We start from the raw sequence: 20,413 nt of genomic DNA on the forward strand, positions 1-20,413 counted from the left end.
CCAGATGAAAGAAACTATATTCTGCTACAGTGTCGGACCTCCTTCCCAGGCTGGCTGAGGACGCTGGCTGCCTCTCCCACAGCCCCCTCTAATCACAGGCGGTATTCATCAGCCTTGGCACATCTGGCCCCAGGAGGAGGAAGCTTTCATGGGGAGAGTGTTCTAGTCAGCTGCTCAAGAGACCCCACCCAGCCCCAGGATGGACTCCTGCACACTTTTACCACAGGAACCCACCCAGGTAAGTGAAATCAAGAGAAAGCTCAGAATCAAAGGCACCTGAGCATGCACCAAGAGGGGCTGTCACCTGTGCAGGGACCCAAGGGACAGGCGGGCCTTCTTTACCTTGAACCTCCACACACTCTGCCTGGCTAAAGGCACTGCACCTCCCGATGGCCTTCACCAGGGACTGGGCCTTCACACAGTATGTGGCCCCTGGATCCATGGTTTCCAGATGCACAGGAACGCCCCCACTCCTCACCACTTTGGCCTGTTCCTTTGGGAGACCAGAAAACACAGTTACTCCCTGAGGACAGCAGGACTGGAAAGGGCAAAGACAGCCAGGGAGGGAAAACTGCAGGGATTTCCTTTCTGGGGTGCGAACAGAATGTTCCCTGTCACTCATGCATGTGTGCACTCATGTGCATTCTTCCACTTCACATTTATTAGGCACCTAATAAATATCAGGCACTGTTCCAGGAACAGGGACACAGCACCAAACAAAGGAGGCAAAGTCCCTGCTCTCGTGGAGCTTTTGTGGGGAGACAGTACATAAATACATGTCAGTGACTATAAAAACTATGCAGAAACAAGCCAAGCAAAGAGCAGAGAGTGCAGGGAGGCACTAGTTTAGAAGGGTGGTTAGAGGAAGGCTTTCTGAAAGGATGACATTTGGGCAGAGACCTGAAGGTTGGAAATCTGACAGAGCAAGGATTTGGTATGACCTCTCCTGCCACAGAGATCAGTGCATAAAAGCAGTGAGCTGGTCAGCCAGGCCTCCCCACTCGCCCACCCAGCCCTCTGCCTATGCACCCAGCTGTCCACCCTTCCACATTCACCCCCTGCCCAAGGCTGTGCTCGGCCTCTGAGCCTGCAGAGGCTTGTGTGGGCCAAGCCCCGGTGACTCAGGGCACACGCTCCTCTTTCAGCACTGGCCCTGCCAGTCACAAGGGTGGGGAGCCACTCCATCCCAAAGAATCTGAGGAAGCTGTGTCAGATTCAGTCCCCAGGCTTGAAGCTGCCTCCTGCCAGGCCCCAACCTGTCCCCAACACCACTCCACCTGCCTGGTTGACATTGCCATGTCCTGTGAGTGAGCCCTGACCTCACAGGGTAAGTGCTGGAACCTGGTGTGATTGCCCACCCGACCTGCCCCCACCATCTTCCAGGGGACACTTCCCAACCAGTAGCCCCTGTTGAGTGTGTGGAGGGGCACATGCACTGCCCTCGGACACTGCTAAGTGACCTGGATACCCCCCAGCATGAGAAGGGTTCAATCAGAGGCCAGCTAGCTACCTGCAACCCCTAAGCTTGGACTGAGGAGAATGAACAATGGGATTCCCCTCCTTTGGTGTTGGGAAACTGAATACCTGGAACTGGAAGTGGGGACAAAGGGGAGAGGACAGGGTGAGGGGCATCAGGCTGAGGGGCCTTGAGTGGCTGGGAAGGCACAATCACAGGCATTTGTAGAAAGGAGTGCTGAGGGGCAGGGCCTGGGAGTAAGCTGGGGAGAGGGCCACAGGAAGAGGACCCACCACAGGCAGGGATCCTGGAGAAGGGGGACTCTGCCAGCTCTGCTCAGGGATTCTGCGAGCACCCATAATTGCACCATATGAAACCTATGAGAAAGCCTGTTCCTCCTAGTGCTGTCGGGCGTGGGCCTCTAGGCCGAGTCACCATCTCAGCTTGGACAGGGGCTCCACAGATTTGAGTGTCCCCCACTTTCCACTGATGCTCCGCCCCTTCTGCAGCTGCTGTTTGTTCTACACTCCCTTTGTGAGGCTGGGCTCCACTCACACACTTCCCACGGGGAGGGGCAGCGCCTTCTGGGCTCTCTGCATGGCCTACCTGCTCATAATTGGATGGGCTTATTCATAAGCCAGCTCCTGGCTGGCTGCCCCCACTCTGTTCCTGCCAAGATACACACCCTCAAGAGGCTTGTGCCAGACTTGTAAGCTCTTGAAAACACCCAGTTGATCTGGAGTACCCTGGTCTGCTGCCCCTAACTGGCTGAGGAGATCAGCTAAGGAGGGAGAAAAAAAATCCATTCAAAAGAAGTTATGGGACAATCTAGGTTAGAGTTTGGGGCATGAGGCAGTCCCCAAACTTCAGCAGATTTGCCTGAAAATGTTCCCAGCCAAGGCCAGAGTGGAACAAGGCATGGTCAGCATCCGGTCATCTCTCCCATCACAGGCTTCACCCAGAGCGGTTCATCCTCAAGCCGCCCAGACATGAGCACAGCAGGCCCTGGCTTTCCTGTGCCTCCTTCCCCAGAGCCTGACTCACCTTGGCCCCAGGCTCCCTCCTCCAGTAGGCCACGCGGAACTCAAACTGCGGCCCCAGGTCTTCCAGCTCAATAACCAGGTGGAAGCCATCCTTGGAGACCTCCATCCTGGGGGGTGTGAGGATGGCTGTTGGCAAGGCAAGGGCAGAATCAAAGCCAGTCCCAGACAGGACCCCTTTCCCTGGTCATTTCCCCATGCCTTTGTCATCAGAGGAAACAGCCAGCCCCCATGGGGAAGGGAGGGGGCCCATTGTAGCTTCACAGCACATGGAAACATGTACACAAATACTCTTTTGTGCTCAGTAGGTGCTCAGAAAATGCTTTTTGAACGATGAATGAATGATACACAAATGGCAAAGATTTACTACAATTCTTTTTTTTTTTCCTCTTAACTTCAGTAAAGTTTTCTATTCCTGTTCTTCTGCAAGAATATATACTCAAGAAAAGATGAAACGGGATTACATACTCAAGTAGACATTATCGCTTTTGGTAGGGGACAGGAAGACTGGAGAAGTCAGGCCAACTGGGTGAACATACCCGTTCAGACAGCACCACTAGCACTGCCTCTGGAAAACCTCCAGAAGGAAAAGATATCTGACCCTTCCACTCTCAAGTCACATGTGATTAGAATCGGGTCCTCTGACCTCCATCTTTATTGAGGATAGAGTTAGAGAAAATGACCTGAAGTTTCAGTTCGGAGAAGAATTTTTTGATAGGTGTTTGACCAGGAACCTCTGTCCTATGCATTCTGCATACCTGTCTCATTTAATCCACCCAGGAAACTTAAGAAGGTAAATATTATTCTGTTTCTATGGAAAAGTTAAGGGACTTCCCCAGAATCACATAGTTAGTGACCAGAATTTGAGCCCATGTCTGTTTCTAGCCTCTACCATGGGGGGCATTTATTCTCTGTACTAGGCAATTTCAATTCCAGACATAAAGGACAATAACTAGGGAGAATTTTGAACTCCCAGTGACCAGGATGCACACAAATCAGTCAAGTTGGACTTTCGAGGGATGAGTCCCAGTTGCATGGTTCTCAGGCTCATCCTTGACTCTAACATGCAGTCAAGGCTAAGAACTTCTGCTCCCAACAAGGTTAAGGGCAGAAGATCCTCTACAGGGGAGCCTTAAAACAGGATTTTTCACATTTCTGGGGAAAAGTCAGAATGGTCTTTTGCAAATGGAAAAGGACAGAGAGAACACCCTTCAGAGATCACCATGCCACCCCAGCACTATTGCTGACTCCACGGCGCAGGGGTCACTCAAGACCACAGCCTGAGCCCTCTGATGCAGGCATGGGCTCCTTTCCTCAGATCCCCCTACAGCAAGACCTTTTCCTGTTTATTCTGGCCGCCTCGGCACGCTTGACCATGCAGCCCTGCCCACATAGTTTTACAGGCACTCCCTTATCTCCATTTGACCCGAGTCTTTCAGCAGCTGCTAGTCCCCAGCACTAGTCTTGGCATCTCCCAGGTACCAGAGGGAGGTGGTGCTGGGTACTACCTGGTTACTGCAGGCAGAGACAGAGTCGCAGTGCCCTACCCCAGTGCTTGGGATCCTGCCATTTTCACCAAGTCCTCCCAGTGCCTGGGAAGAAGACCTGACTGAGGAACACTTAGTTGGCACCAAAATTCCTACTGATATTTCATTCCAACAATCCTATTCCTGCCCCACCCCTCCACTCCTCTGTTCTCTGGCTCTCAGCTCCAGGTATCCCTAGGGCAAAAATAACAATAACACCAGCCTACAGTTGAGTGCTATGATAGGTCAGCACTGCACTGAGTAGTTGACACATTTCTTCTCATGTGGTCCCTACGACTTTCCAGTGAGGCAACCCATTGCTCCTTTTACAGATGAGGAGGCAGAGACCCAGCTATTGAGTGACTGAACTGGGGTTTGAATCACATCCCTCAAGCTCCACAGGGCCAGCTTCCCTTTCAAAGCTGTCTTCATCTTCCTCAGGCTCTTGCTTAGGCCCCCCCACCTCTAAACTGCCCTGATTTCCCCCCAGTATCATAAGCTCCTTAGTAACCCTGACTTGTTCCATTACTTCCTCTGCCCTCACTCACAGCAGAGGATCTTCTGCCACATCTGAATACCAGGCCACCAAAGGTCCTTCCCCTTGCTCTTCCTGCAGGTCCAAAATGTCTGCATTCCCACCCACACCTGCTTCACAGGGGGAGCTGCCCTGCTCCTTCCCTCCTCCATCAGGTCCCCCACCCCAGCAACCACACTGTCGTCCCTTCCATTCCGTGAGGTCGCTTTCTTGAGGACCCATGCAGGGGCTTCCTTCAGCCTATTCTCCCTCCATGACCCACCAGCCCCTCCACTGACTAGTGTCCTTCCCTCCATATACATGTTAAACCCTGAGGTTCCCAGGACTCTGGGGTCTCTTTGCCCCCCATATCTTCTCCCTGGATAATCTCATCCACTCTCTATTCTATGTGTCTCTGGCTTTGACCTCACTGAGGCCCAGATCCTGACGTCCAGCTGCCAATCAGACATCCTAGGCATGCTATTCTGCTGGAATGTCAATCTCAAAGAGCCCAGAAAATAGAGCTGTCTCTCATTCCTCAAGACCAGGTGCTCCTCCAGTGTCTCTGCTTCGGATGGCATTCTCTCCAACTCCAATCAGCAGCTGGACACCATCATCGTCCCTCCCTACCCTAATAACTGGTCCCCAAGTCCTGTCCTTTCGAACTCATCCACATCTCTTGAGTTCCTCCTTTCCTCCCCCTCCTCTCCTCCATGCTTGAGGCTGGGATGGATCTCGAACCAGTTGGAGTATTGCAACTCCCTCTTCACTCTTCCCCCGCCCTGCACAGGCTTGCCCTCCAGGCCAGTTTCCAACAGCAGCCAGAGGGATCGTGGTGTGAGACAGAGCTTGCCTAGACCTCCCTTTTCCATCACTATCTTCTGCTGACTTGACAAGCTGCCTGCAGCCAGTCAGCCTTCCCTTGCTTTTTTTCTACAGTATCCCACATCCGCACATCCTTTTATGACCTTGGCCAACGCTTGCACTCAACTGTATGTGGTCACCTACTTGGATTCTTTTCTTCTTAATCATTTTCCAGGTACCACAGCAATAGAAGAGTCATCTCCCAGCAACCACAGACAGGAACTATTTTTAGTGGCCATTAAATGTATAGATCTTTTTAAACAATGAAGTTGTTCACAGTCAGTAAAGATGGAATTCATGAGGCACCAGAGGGGAGTGTAAGATCAATGGAGGATTATCAGTGTAGTCAGAAGTAGTCCTAGATCTATCTCCCTATTTCCGGAACACATTCCCAATGCCAGTGTCTCCACCATCTTCAGACCCTGAGAGAGACAGTCAGCGGTGACTTCCAAAGCCAAAGAACGTAACAGAGAGAGAGAGGGAGCCTGTGGGAAGCAATCAGCAATTTCTAACATGTATCAGTAAGGTGGTTCGTGCTCACGATATTCTGGCTTTGCAAGATTATTTTAATGCTATAAAGGTCCTGAACGTCTTGGTGAACGTGGGAAGGGGAGCACATAAGGAGAAAAGAGCCTTACTTGAATTTCGATTAAAGGGGCGCTTCAGCGTGCTCCAGGCAGAAGTCTGGGAGCCCAGCGTGGCCCTGACACGGAGTTGGTAAGGGACTGTGGCAGTGATGTCATCAGTGAGGTCACACTTGGGTTCTTCAGTGAGCAAGCAACCACTGCTGTGGATCCAGACGTGGCTCATATACAGGCTCTCGTACTCCCTGGCCAAGGAAAAGAGTGCTCAGGGTCATACCAATCCCTGACCCAGGCCCAGTGATGATGGGAACCCCTCCATTCTCCCACACTTTATGGTCAGCCTTGGCTCCCCACCCCAGCTCCACTCTCCTCCCTCACCAACCATCCATTCTCCTTCACTACATTTGTCACCAGCCAGGGGAAATGTAGGCCTAAACCCCAAACTGTCCATTTCTCTCCTTGTCCATGGTCAGCACCCTAATCCCAGCCAGCCTCATGCCCTGCCTTACTGCGGTCTCTGGTTTCCACCCTTGCTGTCCTTCAAGCTATTCACCTTCCTCAGCAGACCACCACATTTCCATCTTCCATGGCTTCTTATGGCACTTAGAATGGAGTCCAAACTTGTTCCGTTGCTACAAGACTCTGGCCTTCTCTCTCACCCTGTCCCTAAAAGTGATATCTTTGCCACCCTGACCTCCTGGTCATTCCTCCAGAATGCTGACCTCTTTTTTCCACAGGACATTTGACCAGCTTTTCACTGTCTCAAATGTTCTGCTGTTCACAGGATGGGCCCTCCTGTCCTGCAGATCTGATGTAAGCATCACCTCCTCAGAGAGACCTTTCCCAACCACCTCATATAAAGGCGCTACAGAGTAGCTCTATCACCTCAGCCTTCTAGTGTGTTCTAGCACTGATCACTCTCCAAAGTTGCCTCAAGCATTGCCGCCCAGTAGCACTTCCTGTGATGAAGGAAGCGTTCAACATTGGTGGTGCCCAGTATGGCAGCGGCTAGCCACACATGGCTCTGGAGCATCCAAACTGTGACCGGTGAGACTGGGAAGCAGACATGTAATTTAATTTAAATTAATTTAAACTTAAATAACTCCCTATGGCTAGAGGATACCACACTGGAGCAAATGGACCTATTGTATTTTCCGCCTGTCTCCTCCTTCAGATATTAAGTTCCCTATATCCAGAAACATTGTATCCTGAGCCAAGAATTTCCACACATATAGGTGCTCAGTTTGTACTCACTGCTAATGAAATATATTGAGCACTTTCTCTGCTGCTGTCACAATTCAACAATTGCAAATGCCTGGAGACCCAGAGAAGATTAGGGCCTTGTTGGCCCCAGGGCCAGCTGATCTTTAGGATGGATATTTGTTTCGGTTTCTAGGTACAAGACCATAGTCAGGAAAACTAAGATCTCTATTCCCAAAGGATCTGTGTCTCCAATTACTTGTCCATCTCAAGTCAGGGTCAAACTCTTTGGACAGTTGACTCACTGTTCAAAAGAAGTCACACCAAAATGTATGTCTACACATTTATGTTCTCAGAGAGTTCACTGTCAAATCCAGAGGGCAATTCCTTGCTTCCTTGACTCTTTCAATGCCCACTCACACAGAGGGGACAGATCATTGGAGATGATCCATCCCTGGGCTCACAAGGCCTCCTTGAACCAAAAATTATTCAAACAACAAAAACAAATCACTCACCCCTGGTACTCAACAGAATAATGTACTGTTTCTCCAGGCAGGATCACTGGGCTCCACGTCAAGAAATGCTTCATGTTGGTTGAGTGCACAGACAGGTTCTGAGGGGCGGGCAGACTGGCCACTCCATCTAGGAGAAGGCAGAGAGGAAGGCTGAAGGGTGGCTGACAGTGGGGAATGTCACAGCTTCAGACTGGTGTCCAGTGAAAGACCTCAAAGATTTATGAACCAGAACAACTCTAATTTTATCATTCTTGTGCTAATGCTAAATTTTTGCTACCATCATTATATAATTCTGCCTTTGTGGAAGGATGGCATATTAACAGTAATGATGGCTAATCTTTAGCAAGATCTTATCATATTCTATCAAGCTATGTGCTAGATTGTTCCTTTAATCCTCATGACTAAACTGGGACTAAGGACCATTGGTTTATCCAGTATACAAATGAGAAAACCAAGGTCCATTATTTATGTATGCATGTTATGTATGCACTTATTTTTAACAAACATATAAGAATTGTACATGTTTATGGGGAACCTACCATGTGATACCTTGATACACATATATATTGTGTAATGTTCAAATCAAGGTAAGCATATCTGTCTCCTCAAATATTTATTATTTCTTTGTGGTAAAAACACTCAAGGTTCTTTCTTCCAGCCTTTTGGAAATATCCAGTACATTTTCATTATCTATACTCACTCTACTATGCAATAGAATATCAGAATTTCTTTCTCCAATCTAACTATAATTTAGTACCTGTTAACCAAACTTTCCCCTCTCTCCCTCCCCCTCTCCTACTCTCCCCACACTCTGGTAACCACCACTCTGTTTTAAATCTCTATGAGTCCACTTTTCCCCAAAAAGACTCCACATCTGAGTGAGATCATGAGGTATCTCTTTCCGTGTCTTTGTTTTACTTAAGATGATAGCCTCCAGTTCCATCCATGAGGTTGCAAATAAAAGGATTTCATCCTTTTATGGATGAATGGTACTCCACTATGAATGTACCACATTTGTTATAAATTCATCAGTTGATGTACATTTAGGTTGCTTCCATTCCTTGTCTATTGTGAATAATGCTGCAATGAACTTGGGAATGCTGATGTCTCTTCAACATACTGAGCTCACTTCCCTTGGATATACCCAGTAGGAGGATTGCTGGATCATATGGTAGTTTTATTTTTAATTTTTTGAGGAAGCTCTACAGTTTTCAATAATGGCTGTACTAATTTATATTTCCAACAAGAGTGTGCAAATATTCCCTTTTTTTCACCTCATTATCAGTACTTGTTATCTTTAATCTTTTTGATAATAGACTTTTTTTTTTGTTTTTTGTCTGTCCTGGGAATCAAACCCAGAGTCTTGTACATGCTAGGCAAGCATTCTACCTTTGAGCTACAACCCAAGATTGATAATAGCCACTCTTATAGGGGTGAAGTGTTAAATCATTGTGGTTTTGACTTGCATCTACTTTATGATTAATGATGTTAAACATTTTTTCATGTACTTTTTAGTCATTTGTATGTCTTTTTTAAAATAAATGTCTATTTAGATCTACTTTCCATTTTTTAATCAGATTCTTAGGGGATTTTGTTTGTTTTTGTTATTGAGTTGTTTGAATTCCTTACATATTCTGAATATTAATCCTGAGGTACATTATTTATGACAAGTCCTGGATCCAGGCTTTGACTCAGTCATGTACTATGTCACCTTAAGCAACTTGCATAAATCTGAGCCTCCCACCCCTTCATGGCAAACCCTTGCAGGCTCTTGCCAGCTTCTCATCATGTTCCTCTCCTGCTGCTGCTAACCTTTGGCATGAAAGCACATCCCTTCGTGACCTCCAACAATGCCAAATGGAGCATCGGCTTCCAGGTGGGGGGGCAGGTTCAGGTCAGCTATGCCGTGAGTCCAGAGGTGCCAAGCCAGCCCAGAGACTCCACCTGAGGAGGACTGCAAGGCCATGAGCCAATCTGTACCATAAGCATCTGCTCACGTAGGTATGTGCAATGCATCCAGAATGGTTCGCTCAGAATGAAAGAGGTCCGTGAAGCTGAACTTGCTCTCCTAAGGACTGTGGGCACTCCAAAGCTCAACCTTGAAGGTAACCCCAGGGTGAAGACTTGACCCTTTGATACAGTCCTCTCTTCTCCATTTTACATACTCCCTTTTAATGCCCAACACCTGCCTCCCTTTGCTGTTGTAGTCACCGTGATAACATCGACAGCACAGTGGAATGAGGGGACAGCTGGGGCCCTCTATGCCTACCTCCATATTGGCACCCGCTGTTCGTTATCAAGACCTCTTACCACAAGGAAATGGGGCTGGGGGGCTTCTGGTTCCCTTACCTCTTCTCTAATGTAGGACACTGGTGACACACCTTCATTTCACGCTTACTAACCACAGTCAGCCCTATGAGGAAACACCTGGGGCACCCACAAGGGAGGCTTCCTGACCTCCCTAGTCCTCACTCTGAAATCATCAAAGAGATGGAAAGGAAGAAGGACATCTGGGGGTGGGGTGGTACAGGAGGGTGAAGCATGGTCTCCTCTGACATCCTTCCTCTCTGGAAACTATTTTGGGAATATGAAGCTGTATAAATGTAAAGCTATATTTTATAAAATTAAATAATGTATTAATATAATTTGTTCATTACCTAATATAATTTACTTATATACTTTAAAAGCCCTCAAGAATTAAATCTTCATGCCCAGATGGTTTCACTGGAGAATACTACCAAACATTTACAGAAGAATTAACATCAACTTTACAAACACTATTTCAATACATAGAAGAGGAAAAAACACTTTCCAACTTACTTTATGATGCTAGTATTACCCTGATAGCAAAATCACACAAAGATAAATTATATTTTATTTGTTTGTTTGCTTGTTTATAGTACTGGAGATTGAACACAGAGCCTTGCACATGCTAGGCAAATGCTCTAGCACTGAGATACAACCCAATCCAAACAAAGATAATTTGCATAAGTTTTTTTTTGTTGTTGTTGTTGTTGTTGTTTTTGCAGTCCTGGGGATTGAACCCCAGGGCATTGTGCTTGCAAGGCAAGCACTCTACCAACTGAGCTATATCCCCAGCCCTGCATAAGTATTTTTATGAACTTTGATCTCATGAACTTAGGTGCAAAATCTTCAATAAAATATTAGTAATACAAATCTAATAATATATAAAAATTATACATCGTGACCAAGTGGATTTTTTTCCAGGTATGCAAGGCTGGTTCAACATTTAAAAATCAATAAATGTAATCCACCACATCGATAAGCTAAAGAAGAAAAACCACATGATCTTATCAGTTAAAACTTCTTAAAATGACATTTAAGAAAAAAGCAAAGATCAACATCAAATTAGAACACTTAAGATTTGTAAAGAGCCATGCCTTACCTGAGATAAGGCTCTGCCTCCCACCTTACTACATATTAGAACGGCTCCAAAGTAAGTCAGACTTCAGCTTATTTAAAGTTATAGTCAAAAGATTAGTTTTTGTTGTAAAATTACTATGATCTCAAATAGGGGATATAATGTGGTTCTCAGTCAAAATTCAAGATAGCTATTATACAAGCTGAATATATTTTTACTCTTGCTAATTTCATTTTGTAAAACTGTTACCTGTTAATGTTTTGCAGAAGTAGCTGCTTCAAGAACACACAACCTAGGTAACTTTTGATAATAAGCCATCACCTATAGAACAGATAGTGGTAACTTCCAGTACTAATACAGATTCCAGTTACATAAAAAGGTAAATAACCGTAAAGTTATGGACATTGAAGTGAAAGCCCAGTACTCTTACTTTATGACTGGTGAGACTGGCTTGTTGGATGATTAAGATCAAACTTAGAGATTGGAATTAAATACAGAGGGCAAGATAGACCAGTATTTGGATCTTTTGCCCTCAGTCAGCCTGAACCCACGAACAAGAGAACTTCTCTAAGGAGCATTGCAACTCTGGGTCACACAACCTCCTGATCAAGGAGATTGTTGAGACCCTAGAGGATGAAAAATCACTCAGTGCATCTGCTGCAGAGGAGGGTCATGGAAAAAGGGAGACATCCCTTGATGCTTCCAAAGGAAGCCACCTCATCGAGAAGACCCTGCCTAACCAAAGGCACTGGTGGAGCTAAGAAGCCGCTCTTAAGTTCTCTATGAGCGATCCCTGTGGGAACTCAGCTGACTCTTTAACAAGACAGGAACCAGGTCAATTTGACCAGCTTGATCTTAGACACCCAGCAAAACAGTTAAAACCAAAATATAGCCATTATTGGGCATTTAAAAGAAATAATAGTTAAATGAAACTTAAGATGTACACTTGTGTTAGTCCACTAGAATAAAGACTAAAAGCTACAAAAGAGAGATTCTTAGGCAAATGTGCCTGATAACTATCCAGAGAAACTGCCAGAGTCAGAAGTTTTTATCAGTATAAGGCCTGCAGACCTTCCTAAGCTACACAGGTAGACTTAATCTATGTTTGCTCGAATGATTATCTATCCCTAAGTAACAGAAGTATAGAGATCTCTACTAAACACAGGTTATACCAATAAAGGGATATTTTACAAAAATCAGATGACATTAAGTAGCTTAACTATATTTTCTGGGGACATCTATAACATTAAGAGTTAAATGTTGTGTTTACATTCCTGATAACCTGGACAATGTTAAAGTCCCCAAATAAAGGCCTTGTCCTCTCCAGCCTTTGTTAGGCCTAGTTATGGGAACAACTTCTCAGTTCTTCCACCACCTGGTGAGGAACTATTGACTTCTGTCATTTTCATGCTACTCAGTGGCATGTTCCAGATGCTGCAACATTTACTTTGAACTAATCTCATTTCAGTACTCATGTCTTTTTGTTCTTCTATCATAGAAGCACCCACCCCCAGATGCCTTTATGACCTGCTCTTCCCCAACCAGCCTTCTACCTTGGACCCCTCGATTGACCTGATTTTTAAAAAAGGAACTCCAAACTGCTTGCCCCTCGCTGCCCCCTTCCAGTTTCGAAGCAGCAGAACGATCGACGCCCCCTTTCTTTTCCTTACAGCAGTTAGGAGTTCCTAAAGTTAAAGGGGGGAATGAAGCCAGAATTAAGAACAGGTAGTTAGTGTAGAAATAGGAAATTGGGTCAATTCCAGGAAATGAAGCCATGAAGCCATCTGCCTCTGGAAGTTGGAGACTGCCCCTGGAAGAATGGAATGTCAAGGAGCTCCAGAGCCCATTGATAACCAAATTTACCTTCCTTTATCAAGGACTGCAAGAAAGGAGCTGCTAATTAATGCCCCCTTGGCCCTTACCTGCCTGAATCACCTTGGCCCTCCCCCTTCCCCGTGGCTTTTCACTTAATGCAAAACCAGGCCTAGTCACGTAGGCAGGAAGGAGAGATAAGTGGGGAGAGAACTGGAGAAGAAAAGAGACTTTAACCTATAAAAGATGTAGGGTGCACTCACTTCTTGGGACTTTAGAACATCAGCCATGGCCCCTTCTTCCTGCCGGGAGAAGTCTGTATTATTATCTTTAAATAAAACCTGCTTAATATGCTAAAAAAAAAAAATCTTATCAGTTGACACAGAAAAAACATTTATAAAACCTAACACTTATTCATGATTAAAACAGAACAAATCTCTCTTCAAATTAAGTGCAAGGGGTTTATCTGAACTTGATAAAGTCTTTATACTAAAAGTCTACAGCCAGCATTTTATTTTTAAGAGACTGAATTCTTCCCCACTAGGACCAAGAATAGTCAAGGATGTCCACTCTCACCCGTCTTATTCAACAGAACACTGGAAATTCCAGTTACTGTATTAAGGCAAGCAAAAGAATACAGATTAGAAAGGAAGAAGTAAAACTCCCTCAATTTACAGATGAGATAATAGGGTATGTAGAAAATCCAACAGAATCTAAAACAAGAACAAAAATAATTCCTGATACTCATAAGTGAGTTCAACAAGCTCACAAGATACAAGATAAACAAAAATTAATTATATTGCTATAGATTAGCAATGAAGACTTATGCATGGAAATTAAAATTACAACCACTCAAAAAACAGTGAAATGCATGAATGCAAATCCACCAAAATATATCAGGATTGATATGGGGAAAATGTCTCAATGCTGATGTATGAAACTAAAGAAGATCTAAAAAAATGGAGAGACATACCATATTCATGGATTGGAATATTCAAAATAGTGAAGTTTGGAGATAGTTACAAAAAACCTTGACAATCATTTGACAGGATTGTGTGAAACCTGTATATCAGTTTGGAGATTAACAATCTTTATTTTAAAAAGCAAAAGAACTAGAATAACCAAAGCTGTTTTTCTTTTTTTTTGTGTGTGTGTGCATGTATACTATGAATTGAACACAAGATCTTGTGCATGCTGAACATGTGTCGAGCAGCTACATACACTCCTAACTCAAAATAATTTTGAAAATAAAGCAGAGGAACCAATCTACTCAATTCCAAGAATTATAGTAATTAAGAATGTGTGGTGTGGGCAAAGGAATAGACACATAGATCAATGGAGCACAATGGAGGTCCCAGAAATAGATCCACCCAAATATGCCCAACTGCTTTTTAACAAAGGTATGAAAGCAAGTCAATGGAAGAAAATCTATTCAACAAATCACTGCAACAATTGGGCATCTGTAGGAAAAATGAAAGTGAACCTCATCGTAAACTTCACATCTTATGCAAAAATTAGCACATAATGGATCTCAGTGTGAAATGTTTAAAGCTTGAGAAAAAAATAGAAAAATTTTGGGAGTAGGCAAAAAGTTTCTTAGACTTGACACCAAAAGCAAGATTCATAAAAGGAAAAAAATTTAAATTAAATCTCATCAAAATTAAAAACTTTTGCTCTGCAAAAGACCCTGTTAGGAGGATGATAAGACAAACTAAATAGTGGGGAAAAGCATTTGCAAACCATTATCTCACAAAGGACTATAATCTAGAATACATAATAAATGTATGCTCAAAACTCAATAGCAGAAAATCAAACAATCCAATTAGAAAATGGGCAATCGGTATGAAGAGACATTTCACCAAAGGTGATATATCATATGCAAATAAGCACATGAAAAGATGCTGAATGTTATTAGTTATTGTAGAAATACAAATTAACACCACGGTGAGATAGCACTGTACACAGATATCAGAATGGCAAAAAAATTTTTTTTTTTTAAATAACAAAACCAAAATCTAGCAAGGAGACAGAAAGCAGATCCCTCATACATTACTGGTAGGAATGTAAAATAGTACGTTCACTCCAGAAAATGGGCAGTTTCTTGTAAAACTAAACATGCAATTACTGTCTGACCTAGCAATTGCACTCTTAGGTGTTTATCCTAGGGAAATGAAAGCTTTCAAAATATAAATCCTGCACATGAATGTGCATAGTCAAACTGGAATCAGCCCAGAGATCCGTCAACAGGTGAATGGTTAAACAAATGGCGGAACATACAAACCACAGAAGGGGGCACTGGGCAAGGAACACAGGTGGCCACCAGAAGCTGGGAATGGCAAGGAAACAGCTTCTTCCCTACAGCCTCCAGAAGGAACACAGTCCTGCCAACACCTGATCTTAGCTCAGTAAAATGGTGAACAGATTAGTTGTATTTTGAAATATTTCAGACTTTTAGAGGAATTGCAAGATAGCAGCGAGTTCCCACATACCTTTCACCCAGCCATTCATGTGTCCATGACTGTAGTACAATTTTGAAAACTGATATTAATATTGATGAATATGACTAACTAAGCTTCAGTCTTTATTCATATGTCACCAGTTCTTCCCCTAAGGCTCTTTGCCCTGCCCCCAGGAACCAGTCCAGGATTCCCCATTCAGTTGTCGTATCTAGTTAGTCTCTTCCAATCTGTTCTCAGTATGTCTTCGTCTTTTATGTCCTTGACATTTTTGAGGAGTACTGGTCAGCCGTTTTGCAGACTGTCTCTCAGTTGGGGTTTGTCTAATGCTTTCACATGATTTGACTGAAGTTATACATTTTGCCATGTCCTCACAGGGAACACACGATGTCAGTATGTCTTTTTACCAGTGATGTTAATCTTGATCCCTAGGTTAAGGCAAGCTATCAATTTCCCCTTTAGTGTTAATTAACAGACGCTCTGAGGCTATGTAAATATTCTGTTTTTCTTCAGACTTCCACATATTAATTTTGCACCTATTTATTGGTGGAGAGTTCTTGCAACAATTGCTGTTATGTTCTAATAGTGACTTTTTATTTAATTGGAATTCTGTAAGAGTGTTTCTTCTCCACTGTTTATTACTCAATTCAATTGTTTATTTCTGTCAGTATGGATTCATAGATATTTATTTTATTCTATTTATTTATTTTATTCTATGATTAAAATCCAATACATTGGTATTATTTTATTATTCAAATGGTTCCAGCTTTGGTCACTGGGGACTCTTTCAGGTTGAGTCCTGGGTCCATTTGACTTGTCCCTATCCCTCATCCCTTTTCATGTTATTATTATTAATAGACTTTTAATTTTTTAAAATAATTTTAGATCCACAGGAAAAAAAATGCAAGGAAAGTACACAGAGTTCTCATATAGCCATCACTCAGCTTCCACCAATGCCAATGTCTTATCTAACCATGACCCATTCATCACAACTAAGGAGCCAATGTTGGTATGTTACTGTAACTAACCTCCTGACTTTATGTGGATTTTGCCAATTTTTCCACTGATGTCTTTTTCCATTCCAGGATCCAATCCCGTTTGTGGTGTTGAATCTACCTCCCCTATCCTCTTCAGAGCCCTTCATTACTTACCACAGGATGCTCCTGTCTCCTCTTGTATTTTCCCTGTCCAGCCCTGTAATCAACCACTTCTCTTAAAGAGCCCTACCCAGGAAGTTTTGAAAAACCCCAATGCCTAGGCAGCATCTTAAATTCAGAATCTCTGGCTGTGAAGTCTTGGCACTTATGTTTTAAAAAGTTCTCCAGGTGATTTTGATGTTCATTCAGGACTGAGAACCACTGATCTAGACCTTACTTCTGGTGGTCAAAAGAATAATTAAAAATACATTTCATCTCCAGATGTCAAAGACTTCAGTGTATTTTCCAGCAGGCTTTATGTTATCTGAAAACAAAGGACTGTTTTTTTGTTTTTTGTTTTTTTCATCTCTCTGCTAATCAGCACCCAGCTCAGAACCTGGTGCTCAGAGATGCTAAATGAATGAAAACAGAATAACTGAAGCAAGTCTTGAGTCCCTTGGGGAAATTAGCTTAGGCCTGACTTTTTTTCCCCCCTAATCTCCCATCTGTCTTAAATTAGTCTTTCTCCTGCTCTAAAGTTTATGCTGAACACCTATATCCTAAAATCTCGAGTCAGATCAAGGGAGGGAGCATGAGGCTGCCACCATGAAACTCTGGGCAAACTTTCTAGGCAGAAATCTGCACCTCTTCCCTGTACAGGGTCTGACATCAACTCCCTTCATTTGGGTCCTCTTCCACCACCTTTTCCTCCAATGATCTTCAAGTCAAATGCATCAGAAAAAGCACTACTATTTCCTTTACTTTGTTCCTCCTCCCTTTGGGGGCCTATGTTAACGTTTCAGTTTTTTCTGCACAGAACTGCAAAGATCCTCTGGAGCTGGTCAAACCAGAGTCAAATCCCAATTCCCCCTCTTCCTAGAAGTATGTGTACTTGGACAAATAACCGAAGCTTTCCAAGTTCACTTCCTACTGTGTGAAATGGGGGAAATAACACGTGCCTTGAAGGATTGATGTGAGAAGTCAAGAGTACACTTTTACTAAACTAAAGCACAGAAACAGCAATTTTGATTGTCACTGTCGTTATTGTCGTTATTATCACTGGTAGGAAGTATCAGTTTCCTAAATCATACTGTTATTGGAAGGGACAAAGCAAGGCAAAGGATTTCTATGAAAGAAAGTAACAAAACTACCCATCTGTTCAGTTGCCTAGTAACCAACAGAAGTTCATTTAAAATTTGCAGAATTCATCACAGGCACCTGCATAATCCAGAGGAAATGGTCAAAATTGCAAAAAAGCAACCTGGACTAAAGCACTTATCTGCTGAAACCACCATCTGTTGGCATCACCAAAGTCTTCAAAGTGCTTTGGTTTGCATCACTTTAGTTAACTCTCCACACTTCAAGGTGGCTGTTATAACCATTTCACACGTGAGGAAACTGAAGTTATATGATCTTGTCACTGAACCAGGGAGTGATAAAGCCAAAATTCATATTCGGGTCTTTCTGACTCAGACATCTTTGTGGTTTCCACCACCATTTTCTTTTTGTTTTTCTGTAAGTCTCTAAGTGTCAGAAGAGAACACTTACCCCCAAGTCTTTTGAAACCAGGGCTTTTAAGAAAAGACTCAAAAGACTGAATTCAATGAAGAAAACATCAGGTTAAAAAATGCTGGCCTTTCTGATTCTTATTTGGCCTCCCATCTTCTCCTTTTGGCTCAGAGGAGGAGTGTTTCCCTGGCAACTTTTTGTCCCCAAAACTAAACAATCAACCAACTAACTTACCAAACAAACAGCATTCTTGACATGTGCTAGGGGGGTTGAGACACCAGAGAAGATACCCAGGTTCTTCCCTCTGTGCTGAAAAGTGAAGCAACCCAGCAAAGCTAGGGCACATGGGGTCAAATGTCAAAGGATAGAGTTTTGGGAAGGGTCTGTAGGAAGGATGATCTGCCTGGAATGATGACGGGGACATGGGCTTGGGATGGGGAGAAGAACTGGAGGTGGTGTTTCTGGTGGGAAATTATATATAAAGGGCAGGAGGAGGAAATGAGATCGAATGTATAGACAGCAGCTGCCTGCAGTCCATATTTATTTTCAAGGAGAATGAGAATCAAAATAAATACAGGGTGGGGTCTGAATGTACTGGGTCATGAGAAAAGAACATGCAAAATTTGGAAGTCATGTGCTATGCAATTGAGAGCTGTGAAGGATTTGGGGCTAGGAAGGTACACCAAGTTGGATGCTTAAACCAGCTCTAAACATTTGCAAATTGCCTAAGCACTGATTTATTGTCTGACTTAAATAAACTACAATAATTAGTTCTGTGTTGAAAGAAAGAAAGAAAGAAAGAAAGAAAGAAAGAAAGAAAGAAAGAAAGAAAGAAAGAAAGAAAAGAAAGAAAGAAACTTGAGGCTCCCACTAACATCACAAAGTGACCAGTATCTCACAGTATTAAAATTAAAAATTTCTCTTAAATGCATTTTGACAGGAAGAAACACCAACAGCTAAGGACCAATAAAGCAGTTTTTGGACCAATAAAGCAGGTAGGTTCAGCAACCAGGAGTGGAGCAGAGAAAATGTTGTAATCTTACCAAACCAAATGTTTTTAAAAATGCTATGGAATACCTTTTCTGCAATTACCAAGAGACAAATCCAATTTTTACAAGTCTTGTACCCAATATTAAGTTCTCAAATTGTCTGTTTATTCATGTGTGTTTTTTTAGAATCCTTAATTATGTTACTTTAATCAGCACAGATAGACTGAGAACTCCGTTGCACCTTGTAATATCAGCTAATGAGATAAAAAGCAAAATGCACAGAGCTATGCCAACTTTTAGACTATTTTAATGATGTCTTTCTAGATAGTTCTGAGGATGCTTAGGAGAGAGGTTTCCAAACACAATGCAGGCCTTTTCTTTTCTTTGGGATGTGGGGGATGCCAATGGAGGAGATGAGAAATCTTTTTAAAAACAGACATAAGATGTGCTATACCTGTATTTCAACCCCAAATCCTGGGAAAGTTATTTTTCACCTTCTTAACCTATCTATATTTAAGGCCCAAATAACTAGATGTATTCTAATTCATACTTACCTGTGAAGAAACATGAAATCAACGCGTAGAAAAGCCTCATGATAAAACTTGTTCAGATTCCTTCTAGAACCTGGTGAGGGTCTGTGTTTAGCAGACTTAGTTTGACCTGGAAAACCGTTTCCTTCCAGAATGAGGCATTCTGTCCATCTCAGCCATCTTGCTTCAGAACAGAGATTGGAGCAAGGTCTGAGTCGCAGTGAAGCCTGAATTGTTCTGGAAAGATGAGCTGGCCCAAACAGCTCAGAAGGGGCGGGCTCTGCAGCACCCTCCTTTCTGCCCAAACCCAGATATTGCATAAAGGGGAGTGGCCTAGGAGAGTTCCAAAGAAAAGGTAACTCTAGGGAGCTTGAGAATCTGCCTGAAGGAGTTATCTGGACCTCAAGTTCTGTCTTGGGGGCCCTGCGTGTCCCAAGAGGTCAGTGAGCAGGCATGATTTTCTTCCCTCATCCAATAACTGTCTTCTTTTAAGTCTCCCTCCCTCAGTGAGTTCATTCAAGCTGGGTACTGATTAGCACTTTTTGCTAATACCCACCTCAGAAAAAGTAAGGAAGTTTAAAAAAAATCAATACCTTTTTAAGAAGCAAAGAATACAAAGTTTTGTATTTACATGCATTTGCAAAAAGTAAATCTAGAAAGAGATACAAGAAACTGACAAGATTGGTTACCTCAAGGCAAAGGGAGTGGGAAGTGGAACTATGGAGGCAAAAGAAAAACAAAATAGGAATAAGACTCTTTACTAGGTATTTTTAATACTTTTTGGTGACTGAGTCATGTGAATGTATTATTGAAAAATTAAAACCAATTTTGAAACTTGGAAGGAAAACCTTATAACAGAGTCTGGCCTCTTAAACTTCAACTCTTCAATGACTTTAAACA

General features: G+C 43.3%; 1 protein-coding gene across 8 annotated transcripts in view; it reads right to left on the reverse strand.

Annotated features, from left to right (window-relative positions):
• The window catches only part of Il20rb (interleukin 20 receptor subunit beta), a 114,838-nt gene extending 95,083 nt beyond the window's left edge, over positions 1-19,755 (reverse strand). For 5 of the 8 annotated variants that reach the window (XM_047565313.1, XM_047565316.1, XM_047565315.1 and 2 more), the window contains exons 1-6: positions 19,538-19,755; positions 9,512-9,688; positions 7,700-7,826; positions 6,039-6,229; positions 2,501-2,625; positions 343-493 (exon numbers count right to left, since the gene is read on the reverse strand). In XM_047565313.1, coding sequence (XP_047421269.1) covers positions 343-493; positions 2,501-2,625; positions 6,039-6,229; positions 7,700-7,826; positions 9,512-9,688; positions 19,538-19,577 — 811 coding nt within the window. In that variant the 5' untranslated portion in view covers positions 19,578-19,755. The remainder of the gene's footprint in view (positions 1-342; positions 494-2,500; positions 2,626-6,038; positions 6,230-7,699; positions 7,827-9,511; positions 9,689-19,537) is intronic. The other 3 variants (XM_047565320.1, XM_047565314.1, XM_047565319.1) reach the window with 3 other exon arrangements.
• Positions 19,756-20,413: the final 658 nt, after the last annotated feature.

The sequence above is a fragment of the Sciurus carolinensis genome, chromosome 9 (genome assembly GCF_902686445.1).
Source record: "Sciurus carolinensis chromosome 9, mSciCar1.2, whole genome shotgun sequence".
Classification (NCBI taxonomy): domain Eukaryota; kingdom Metazoa; phylum Chordata; class Mammalia; order Rodentia; family Sciuridae; genus Sciurus; species Sciurus carolinensis.